This window comes from Saccoglossus kowalevskii, chromosome 17, assembly GCF_978046115.1.
Source record: "Saccoglossus kowalevskii chromosome 17, keSacKowa6.1, whole genome shotgun sequence".
In the NCBI taxonomy this organism is placed as follows: Eukaryota; Metazoa; Hemichordata; class Enteropneusta; family Harrimaniidae; genus Saccoglossus; species Saccoglossus kowalevskii.
In genome coordinates, this window is record NC_140657.1 from 8437905 (window position 1) to 8450477 (window position 12573).

Consider the following 12573-nt stretch of genomic DNA (forward strand, 5'->3'; position numbering starts at 1 on the left):
CGGAACTGACCGTATTTATTTATTTTTGCTTACAAATGTAAATTCACTTTAAAGCAAAACTTGTAATTAATTATTGTAATTATTTATTATAAATCACTAGACAACGATAGAATTGCGAATAATATTTATCTACCTCAGAACCTACTCGGCACTGGCTGCATCGATTTCGAACCAACTTTAATTAATAGCCTTTCGAAATGAAATAGAGACTATGAAATAAGTTAATGATTTCAGTTTAAAAGACAAGTTATACAGAAATTGACAAGACTCAGATATATAATATGTGGATATAGAGGAATATAATTACAAATAATAAATAATTATAATCACAGATGCACTTCCGTTATACTTGGATGAGATCGCTTAGCGGTGGCGCCAGATACAGGACTACATACACAAACGGATGTTATATATACCACATTGTAACAGCTGAAAACAATAAACCCCATATCAATATTGTTTCCAATTCAAGTGTCCTATTTGAACATTTAAGCTTGTATTTGATCATGATAACCATTGTGTGTCTGTTGTTATTGACGGGGTTTACTCATATACCCTCTAAAATATCTTTTAAAGGGTCTATGGTTTACTGTGACAATGCATTGTTTACTATGCAAGTGGTTGAAGGATTATTGCTTATTTTTAGTTTTGTGCAGTTAGGCTTCGACACGGTTAGTAATTGTGCATTTGACGTCACAGTGAGCCGAGCAGATTCTGACCCTATTGATACTAAGTCATCTCTTATCTTTCATTTTTTCTATGACGAAGTCAAATGCTCATTTCGACTAATTTAGCATCATCTCCGAAAAAAATAACACGCAATTATAAAAACATTTCCCTATTATAAAGGCAAAAAAACCCGAAATGTTCTGCGAGAACCCCATCGCGCGCATCAGTTTAAAACCTGTTCTTCGCGCATTTCTTAAACTTGTTACAATAATTTTATGTTGAGTACCACTAAAGTGTGCCACTTACGGTGTAATGGAGAAATGTATGTTTTCAGTTTCAAGCCCAGAAGACGTTTTGTTGATCCAACTCAGCCTTTAATGTATGTATTGGAGAAGCAATATTTAATAAATATTAAACGTTGAACATATTTTTTGTTGCTGTGGTATTTAATTAAAAAAAAATAAAACCGCTCTATTTTTCTATTTTCTCTTGGACCATGCAAAGAAGCAAAAACCTTGATTTGACTTAAAACTCGCTATAGTATTTTTAATGAATAATCATTATTTATTTAATCATATTTTTTAACTTGCTGTTTCAATACCAGATTTATTAAATGAGCTGGAGAGTAATAATTTTCGTTTGTTCCTCGCTAAAGGCTCAGAATAAATAAAAATTACTACAAGCGTTTATTAAATCTGACATTGTATAGCCACTCATGTGACATCTTCTTTGTATTCTCTGTTAGAGAGTTATTAAAATACGTATAAATATATAATTCCCAAATACTAGTAAATTTAACCTTGTTCTATAACTGCAGAGGGGGATATTCACTAAGTTAAATTTTAGCGTGCTTGACCTTGTAGGTATATTCACTAGGTGTTAAATTCACTGTCTTGTGAAGGTAACAATACATTCCATACCCCAGTTTCATCCGACTGTTTCTGTGCTTTGCTGCCGAAAAGAGCCTATATTTTCAATTCGGCAGCGAAGCGAAGAAACAGAAGGAGGAGGCTGGTATATACATTTCGGTAGCGAAACAGAGAAACAGGCGGAAGTAGCTGAGGTACAATACATTCTATTGCTGACTTTGCGCATATCAACTGCGTCAATATCAGCTAATAATTACGTCCTATACAATATTTTGGTAAAGACAGGTGTCATATAATACATGTTACTAGCACGTCGCGATGAAAATACGTATAAACCATTTTGAAGTAGTTATACGTAATTTTATCGAACTTAGCTTAATGCAGGAGGTAACGTAAAACGTGACTATGGTGAAACACATTCACGCACATGGCCAGTCTCCACTTTGAGACTCTATATTACTAACACGGTTCAACGATGGTCAGCGCTTTAAGTCCTACGGACATATTTCAACACCACATTTTATTAGCCGCGGTTATCACCGCCACAGTGAAAACAAACACCGCTTACAGGCGGCCACCGTGAATTAGTGGTATCGCACTCCACGTCATGGTCACGAGAGTCGCTAATATACCTGACATGCATGCATAAGGCCTTCTAAGTGTGTAAACATTCTGCAACTAAGAAGTGCATTGGTCACCTCCCCCGTCATGAAAGTGTTTATGTTTTTTTTTATTAGGATGCTCATGTCAGGAGATTTTCCATAAAATATTGTAGTCTTGTATCCCAGCACAGTTAGGGCACATGAGGTAGGATTATTAGGGTATATATTATTAAAAAAAACATATATTAAAGTTTAATTTGTCTTGTATCTACGTCTCTTGTATTGTTACCACCAGCTGCCCCGAAATAATCACTCAATTTTACATTTCTTGTATTTTTTTTTTTACTTTTGTTCTGTTTTACTAATTGATGTAATTTTCTAATTGTTTACTTTATTTTGTTACTTTTTTAGCTAACTGTTGTTTATTTAAACAGCATTCTTTATTGTATTATTTTCAAACTCCCAATAAGGATACGAAATCCATAAAGTTGTTTACTTTATCAATTGTCGCCACCGCCTGTTTAGACAATGGATTGCTCCACTTATCAATGACCTTCATAAATAGAAATATTTACTCGGTAAATATAAGCGTACATTTGTCAACGCAGTGTACACACATGTAACTTACGAATAACAACTCACTGTTCAATAACAACTTTCTGGCCAATAAAAAAATTAAAACTATCTACTGGTAAATAACAACTCATCCATTAAAAACAACCTAATGAACAATAACAAGCGGTTGATTAATAATAACAACCTACTTGCCACTAAAGAATTTGCTGGTTTATAATAACCTTCTCAATAATAACCAAATTATCAATAACAAAAACCTACCGGTTAAACTATAACTAGTAATTAAAAAGACACACCAGTATTAACTAAATAATCAGTTTTATCCAAAAATTTCCTGTATCGTCGTTGCTTTAAGTTGTTCGTGTTTGGGTGAAAAAATATTGATGACAGTCATTTATTATCGTTCTATTTTGTTATCGCGCCCTCACACGTGTGAATATTAGAAATAAACGACTTCGTTTGAAATTTCAGGAAGGTATTAATTTTCTTTGGCAAAAAGATTGGTACAGTTTTCTTCCATCTCTATATTTTTTTTCTGTATTTTTTTTATTAATGTTGAATCAATTACACATAATTGTCCATTGCCTACAGGGATCGATTGGTTAAAATTATGGAGAAACATGGCCGAAAGATAACCATGCATATCTGTTCTGTGAAGACCAACTTGTATTTGACATTCAACTAAAGAAACGCTTAATGTGTAACTAGGTAAATGGAAAGGGCTTTAAATTGCAGAGAACTCGGTTAATAATATTAGCACCCATGCTCATTCAACAAAAAGATTCGTACTCTTTCAAAATTGGTGCACATACAATTTATCATTATGTACTAAGCATTTCCACTTTATTCACTTTCTGCGTTTGGGTGAATTTCTCTTAAAAAAAAAGAGGTTACAAAGATAAACATATTATTTTAATTTGGTATGTAATATAATTCTAGTTAGAAAAACACGCGTTCGTCAGCTCGTTCTCCTACAAAATGGATGTACACAAAACACATATATTTGTAAGGCTCTCTGCTTTCAATATTCTCAGAAAAGCAGCCGTTCTGAAGTGTCTAATCGAGTGTTGTCCAGATTCACAGATCACTGATACTTGTCAATAAATAAACCTTCCCACATGTACGCCCTCACACGCCGCGCTTCAGACACAGCGAGGTGAACAAACCCATTGGCTAACAACAATTATATTAGTTTGATATGCTAATTGGTAAATTGGTGGTATGAAATTAATGGGTGACAGAAAAGCCGTTCACATCACCGATATTGCTGTGTTCTGAAAATAACATACGTTTATACAATATGACTTTGCATGGAAAATGTTCAATTTTATTAATTTTAGATCTGGGGTGATATTTCAACTTCACAATAAACAATATTCACGCTATGTGCACTTGCAATATAGTCGTAGTTTTATACGAATATTTTAAATATATTAATGTAATCCAATAACAGTAATTAACATTAATCAAATAGGGAATATTAATCATATGATTTCAACTCCAATCATTTTTCCCGTCGAGCTCGGCGGGAATTACTGCGCCCTCGCCGATAGACTCGGGCGTAAACTGAAAGTTTGTACCTTGGCCGAGGACACGTTCACTGACATAACGGTCGACCAGCGACAATATGATATACGATCTGCCACAAACACATTGTTTTTACTACAATTCTCAAACGCGACCAAAATTGATACATAAATAAAATCATTCAGTGTTTTCAATAGCGTGTAGCAAACGGGATTTACAAACGTGTAACTTTTTTCAAGTTTGACAAGGTGAATTTAAAATGATAAGACATACTACTGATTTCTGTTAGTGATGTTAATGTAGTGATTCTACACTTTTTATTCCTGACCGATCCTCTCAAATAAACAAATAATAATAAAAAATGAGCACACTAATATGAAATCAGGACAATCTCCTCACGTGGGATAATTGACCAGGTAGACATCTCCACGTCACACCGTACAACAAACATCACATGTGAAAATAAGTAATGCAAGCTGACGTAAAAAGTTTCAATGCCCAGTAGCATTTTGAAGAGTTCCGCTCACTCAACACACACTAGTCACAATTTTAAAGCGTTTTACTTTTACTACCTTATGATTACAAAACCCGTGAAAGTTCCACGACGTGAACACCTATTTGTTATTTTTAGACAGTACTGACCGTAGTATTTCCATGGCAACAATATTTGAGATCAAATCTGACCAGCACAGCACCTGCGAATTTATTTCATTAGAAGGATTTAATTGACCCGACAAACACGAAGGCTTAGTCCCCCTTAAGCATCGTTAATTGCTTTGCTCTTCCATAAGTTTAGACCTGGATTTCACTTGAGGCGGCCAGCTGAGTCTTTTCCGGACTAGTTTGTAGGAAAGCGCTCCACACTCCAACTTCAGCTGAAAATTAAACAAAGAACGTCTGAGACCATTTCGGTTGCCCCTGTGGCTACTGCCATTAGACGTATCCATGGCAACCATGTTGCCTTAATGTTGATTCAATTGTGGCAAAAGACTCCGGCTGTTATTCAACTAAACGGCACGATCAAGAAAGTCCGGACATTCTTCAGTCTGCACTGCGATTGGTGCACTAGTCAGACCGTGACGTGGTTTAGGTCATAGACGTGGGGGCCTCGGTCTCGCGTGAGCCACTGCAGAAGTTGACGAGATCTTCACTGAACTCTTGAGTTGCGCTGTGCTTGGGCCGGTTTCAGGTTTTTCGCTGCTATTCATTAAGCTCGTCTAATGGCTGGATGCCACTAGTTAACGTAACTTTTCAAAGGACGCTTTGATTTTGGACGTTAGCCAAAGCTGGTGATGGCCCGGCCTAGGAAATATAGTCGGCATAATTCAAGCCCTTGGGAGAGCGTTTTGTTCTTCAGTCTATTTGCAGCAGTCTTTTCATGCACAAAATGCACGGTTGTTCCAATTCCCCCGGGTAAGTCTTATTTTATGTCCACATCTTTCAGCTCCTTACTTTTTCCAACATGGTGTTCAAAATTCAATATCAGCTGGCATTGGCTATCTTATCTTTAAAGATCATTATCTGTGCTTTATAAATAAGTTGACGCATATTTTGTGCAATCGGAACGCGCTTTCCAAGTTCCATCAGTGTTAGGCTGTACTGTCAATACTGGATATGTGATGAACTCACACGATGTGTTTGATAATCGCACAACCGCAGCGGGGAAGTTAAAATATAACCCATTTCCCCCCTCACATACACTTACACGTATGTGAAGGTTTTCTAGGGTCACTCAGAACACAACGGTCAAGGGTCCACGCTGAGTTTTGTCAAAAGTCAACCCATTTGCTCATACTGCAACAGAAAAAGATATTGCATATTACTACTCAATTTAAAGTAACCATAGGAATATTTTTTTGAAGGTATTTTTTTTTTTGGAAGTTGCCTCCGGTGTTTTATGATTTTTTCTCACGTTCTTGCTGGGAGTCTGGACAAAGAATTTGTTGTATTTAGTGGTACGCAGTAGAGATGTAGAGGGTACACAGGATGTGACGGAAACACTTTCAGACAGTAGTCGCGTCGATGGGCAATTCCTGTCACATACAAGACGAGGACCGGGAAACACTTGAATGACGCTTTTGTGGCGTATAATTAAGATGCTATCCTAACAATTTATCTTTTTTCGTCTCGCTCTGCGTAAGGAAGGTTAACCATGGGGTTCACATGTCATTTTCTGAAAATAATGAAAAAAGAAATGGATCCATGATGCGACAGTGGGCCATATTTGAGGAGAAAGATAAAACTATACTTTGGCAAAAAGCCAATCCGGGGGTGTAGTCTCGACTTAAATCTTTTTAAACTTCAGACAAAATACGCCCTTCCGTCTAATTGAGTGAGTTCTTAAAGACCATTCATTTTCGCGCAACGTATTTATTTTGTCAGCCATGTAAGCTAGAATGGAGGACTTTACGGCCCATGTGGTATTGAACTAGTATGTGTATTTATTGATTTAAAGATAGGCGGACTGATGGAGAGAGACCTTGGACAACAGAAGGCTAGAAGGTGTTCCTCGATAGTGTAGAGTAGTCGATTCGATCCACATGGCTTTAATTGTACAGAATGGAGGCATCATAGTGAGTTGTTCATCAACTCTGTGACGTGTTAACCGTTGTTTTAATACCTTTACACATAGCGACAGAAGAATACATAGCACGCAAGGAGCTAATGTGTTTCAGTTGAAGTCTTGTAGATATTTGATTGAAAGTGTGTTTTCAGCTATAGAGAAAAAATGCATATACCCTGTTGGCCGACCGTGCGAATACCAGATACAGTCACTATCTGGCCCACTGGCGTTATCCCAAGAAATCAAATGTATGATTTCCACGAACACCCAAGGGCCCGTGTTCCCAATTCGACCGCGTTCCCCTCTTTGTACTTACGTTTGTTAGTATACACTTACATGGCGGTTAACACCATTCTTATCGGCGACGATGATCTACGATAAGGGCATTTTTTCATGGTTATTTCCACTTGATCATGTTTCAATTATTTGCCCTGAAAACGTCAATGTCGGGAAGTAGATAATTCGCCTGGCCAATTTCTATATTGACTACCTGGCTTTGTATTGGTGATCGAGTTCGCAAGTCCTAGGGCGCGGTCGTGGCGTTCGGGGTCCACTAATGCCGCTGACTTCTCACCAAGAATTCACGCTCCACTGATATCCGCGTGACTGTATAGCCACTGATCTATCAACGGTCGTATAACATGTCCAACACTGATCCCGACCATGATACCTAAATCCAAAACATACACGAGCAATAGTCACTTGAGCTACACTTTACCCGGACTGCTGTGTACGTGGCTATTTTTACCACCCATCGAGCCCTGTGTAGAATGTTTTTCACCACTTTAGAAGTTGTTTTCTACATTTAGTGCAAACATTAAATTAGCATCCCTGTGTTTACAAAACACTGCGTTGAATAGAGAAATGCACATGGACACTTCAGAAAGGCATTAATTATGCTGCCAACCGACTGAATGTTTAGCAATTCAACCAGACAGGTATCTACTTCCGGACTGAATTCCGCACATCTTTCTCATTCGCCACGTCCCCGTCTTGGTCGCGTGTTTAAATGGGCATGACGGCGGCCTGCCGCTTTCAATGGCGGTGATAATGATCTCCGGTTATGAGCACAAAGACCACGGGGCCGCGACAACAGCTTTAGTAGTGAGTACTTCTAGTATTCTTACTATTCTTGGACGGATGACCCCCGAGCCCCGCGGTTGACCCCCACGATGGCGCCGTTTGCGTGAATCATTGGTAACGCCGTGACCTTACAGTATCATGATGGTGTTACTGTACCATTTTAATAAAACGGGGTCCCAACTACGTACAAACTAGTACGAAATCCGCGGACGCATGCGCAAGTTTTTTCTTCTGTAACTTGTTGAAATAAAATAAAGTTGAAAAGAAATTACTATTGATACAAAAAACCATTGTCACCAAACCAGCCAATCAACGAGCGCAATGACTAATGCCGTGATTTGAAAATATTCCAATATTTTATACTATTGGCCAATATAAACCTCTCGTTTCAGTTTGAATTTTGCAATTTATAAATAAATCAAAAGTAAATCAAAAGCAAAGCAAAACTAAAATCAATTTACTTTTGCGCTTTGCCGGATTTAAATAACAACTTCACCTTATGTCAGCTCACTCGGGTAGCCTAAGGCAGTCCACTCATATTCGAATGCATATGCATTACCCTCCACCGTGCTTAATTTAAATTTTGTCATTTTTTCCCTAACATGTCACCTGTGCAGCTCAATCATCAAATTTGCGAATAAATCAATTTGATAGCGTCATTTTAAGAATGCAAATAAAACAACGACGAATAAAATTGGCGTGATTTATCGTCAAACTTGTATTTTCAGTGACCTGAGAAGTGTACGTACTAGCAACAGTCGTATGTTGAAGGCTTCACGCAAAGTGACATGGCTTATCGTGCGAAACGCGCATGTAGTTATCTTATGATGATGTCATCGACTGTCTAGACTTGTTTATTGTGCAATAATAAAATAATACAATTCAAATTGTACTGAGACAAGTTGGGGACGGTAAAGCGCGCAGTGATTCTAATTTAAATTATTTCTCCTTTTCTCAAGACCGTTGCCGGGGTGACGAGCACGATTATTAAGGCTTATATTATGAATCCTGTATAACAGGAAGGGTGTCATGGCAATGGGCAGCATGTCCGATGAGTAATAACTTCCCCCGAAAAGATTTCCGATAAGAAACATATGTTACCGCACTCACTGATTACTAGGGGTGACCTTTAGTGTGCGGCGGTATACGTACAACATATATCATTGCCTTGCTTTTTGCTCAGCGGCCATAGACAATCACGCTACCCGGCTTCACGAAAAAATAACGTGCTATGGACATATATACTTTCATTGTATCAGTATTACATTGCGATGTAATATATGTATATTTTTTTTGGTGGGCTGGAATTTACGTATTGACCTAACTACACATACTGATTCCGAGAGATCGCCAGAAACTAGAAGGAGAAAACAATTTCCACGATATCTTTAATTTTGTTCGTAATTGTTATTTGGCAAATATGGTGAGATGGGCACCAGTATTGAACCAAAATGAAAGTTCAATGCAGAATGTGAAATCAGATTTCAACATAATTTGAATTACACATACGTGTACATGACCGTGATTCAAAAAATAACAATTCGCACAAAGAAAACAGTGAGTAGATGGTCAAATAGCTGTCTCCATTCTATTAATTAGGCTCCCGCTAAGCTTAGCCACTTCAACGAAAATTTGATACACGAATTGACGCTCACACAACTGTGCATTGAAGGAAACTATTTTACCACAAGAGTGCTACATTTCTCGCGTGAACACAATCCACCAATCACCGCGTCCGTATCTATGGGAATGGAAAACGAGATAAGTATCGCACTCGTTGCGTTGGATACAATTTTGTGAGAGCCGTCGACAGAATTGCCAGAATGAGACAATTCAAACGAAACTTGGAGTCGGCCAGTGAGTGGCAGAACAGTCGGGATATGTTGACCTACTCAGTTTAGAAGTTACACTCCACATTTCTAGAGGCCATTTTGTGGGGTTTTCAAGGACCGTACTTTGTAGCCCCTAGTTTTCAAGGTAGTACTTGAAAACAGCTGTGCCGATTACGCACTTCAGTTACGTCATACAATTCCATAGAATTCAGCGCACACACACACTTAAATAAATAAATATAATGTTAATAATATCTGCCATGCTCTACAATGTAAATTTTCTACTATTTATCGCTTGGTTCAAATTTAAAGCTCCGAAGAATCCAGTCAGTGGATAGACAGGTGCTACCGAGTCTCTATAAAGCATGCAGGGCTGAAAGCATGGGTCGTCTGCAAGTTATTATTTTCTAAGGTGTCTGGCCGCCCGTTTTCCTTGAGGATAACATTACCGGTCGTTGAAAGGGGGCTTTGTTTACTCTTCGGAGGGACAGACTCGATTATATTTAGTTTGTAGAGTATTTAGTAACAGGAGAGCAATTTGAAAGCCGTAGCGAGAAATCAAAGTATTCTGCCATTTAACTTTTACTTCAAGAACCTGAAAGAAAACGGACGCGTGTTGGTTATAAAACTGTTCACGCATGCGCATGCGAATTAGAGGTTAAGCGATCAACAGAAACATTTGTGGGTTCTTTAAAAAAAAAGAGTTTGAGACCTATTGGTAATTGATGTGTCGTCAGTGCGAAGGTTTATGTAAAGTAATTATTAATATGCAATCTTGAAACTTTGAAAAGTAGTAAAACCAAGCCATGGTTTACTGAAAAGTCTGATCGCAGTCCCTTTTCACTTGATTCATTTATGTATTTTACTTGACACTACTTGGACGACTTATTGATTTTCTATATGGAGTTAAATCTCATCCGGAAAAGAAGCTATGAATAGAAGGTCTGTGGAAGTACTAAGGTACCTTCGGTAAACTACCAACACGGGAGTTATTAAACTTACACGCATCAATACGGTAGCCAATCAGTTACAGCCACTCGTATTATCACGTGAGAATCGTACATCAATCATAGTCGGTCTCACATAATCCACCTGACGAAGGAGTAGTCAATCCGAGGTGGCCTTTCGTAAACTACGAGACTGAAATAGTTAAACAGAAATACAGCCGGTGCGTTGACCAATCAGAGACGACCTTCCATTTATGAGCTATTATATTTACCCACACTTGAGTAGATTAGCCAATCAGAGGAGGTTTCTCCTAATCTCATTTACTTCACTTGATCGCGTCAGACATAAACAGTATGTGCGGATATCTGTTTAAAAAAGATTCAGGTCATTGTGATGCGGGAATAATAAGAAGTTAATCGGACGTTAATCAAAATAAACACTCTGGCAGCATTCTGTAGCGTTTGCCGCTGTCTTGCGTGTAATTCAGGCCAAGCGAGGGAAATGCGTAGACCCACTAAAGAAAAACGGGTTGGATCGAGCCATGCGAGTTAGAATGGGTGGTCTAACTTGCTTTATATTGTTGTATTTTTTGGACGGGCGAGGTAATGCAATGGCTAATATTCTTTTATTTTGTGTTGGGATATTCCTTTCTCACCCAGCGGAGTGCTACCACGCGCTACCAGCGAGATATCCTTCCATCCCGAACTATATATTCCTTATCAAGAATGTTCTACGGTTGATATATCATTTGACGTATCATATGTAATTTACTTCAATCCTGCATAGTTAGCATATTCATCATTTGTAATTGTTTCATTTATATCGGATTATTTTTTTATACGAGTGCCCTTATTGGCAATCAATGTGACATGCAGTCTGTGCAACGGTCAGGGGTCAAATTCACTACTTATCGGATTTCATAACGTTTTTAGCAGCATACATTCATATATGCATACCCCAAAATCTCTATTGCAGTGCATACTAGAGGTAATATGTCATACATAGGCCAGGGATTATGATTTGACAACTAACACTGTACAATACACGTTTTATCATCCTATTATTTCTCCCAAGTATGATCCCTCCAGGATTGTTAACAGATTCGTGAATTGACAAAAGTAACAGGAGTCCCCAGCTCAGTCATCAATATTCGATTTATATACGACTCCTCAGCTCAGTCATCATTATTCTGCTATATTTCCTGTAATTAGTGTGATGTTCTTCAGCGTGAGCCGTAAAAGGGTGAAACATAAGGAGAATGTATGGAATAATTATATGTCAATGTACTCTTCTAGTAAACGTTCCCAATATGTGCAATAATAATATCTGTGTACTTTCAGAAAATAAAAACTTGGATCAAGTTGAAATATAATTTCAAAATATTAAAGCGCGGTGGTCGTCGCGCAGCGCGCGTATGAGTTTCATGTAAATAAACAATGTATTTTACACGCGTTGTATACGTCGCTATGAGTCCCATATCGAACACAGGCGCTCGGAACGTTTCTTGGCTAATAAAAAATTACCTAAAGTGGGATCGGCATAGTTAGTCAGTCGCCGGTAAATTCCCCTACTACTCATATAATAATTATATGAGTTATTATATGAGTTATTATATGAGTAGTAGGGGAATTTACCGGCGACTGACTAACTATGCCGATCCCACTTTAGGTAATTTTTTATTAGCCAAGAAACGTTCCGAGCGCCTGTGATATCGAACAGGACGCGGCGCGACGACTACCACCCTTTAAACTCTGTAAAGCAATTGAATCATTCGACCGTGATGTTTATTTATGTTTATGCCACTGTGATAGTTACCGTATGTGTGTTTGTTGACAATAAAACTCGAAAGGAATACTAACTAGCGTCTTTAAGTTTTGCATGTTTCCAACGTAACTAGCGGAACT

The 12573-nt window shown here is 38.0% G+C and overlaps 1 protein-coding gene across 2 annotated transcripts in view; it reads left to right on the forward strand.

The window, feature by feature from the left end:
- The first annotated feature begins 5322 nt into the window (after nucleotides 1-5322).
- The window catches only part of LOC100371816 (uncharacterized), a 79436-nt gene continuing 72185 nt past the window's right edge, over nucleotides 5323-12573 (forward strand). For both annotated transcript variants that reach the window (XM_085491801.1, XM_085491802.1), the window contains exon 1: nucleotides 5323-5656. In XM_085491801.1, coding sequence (XP_085347927.1) covers nucleotides 5536-5656 — 121 coding nt within the window. In that variant the 5' untranslated portion in view covers nucleotides 5323-5535. The remainder of the gene's footprint in view (nucleotides 5657-12573) is intronic.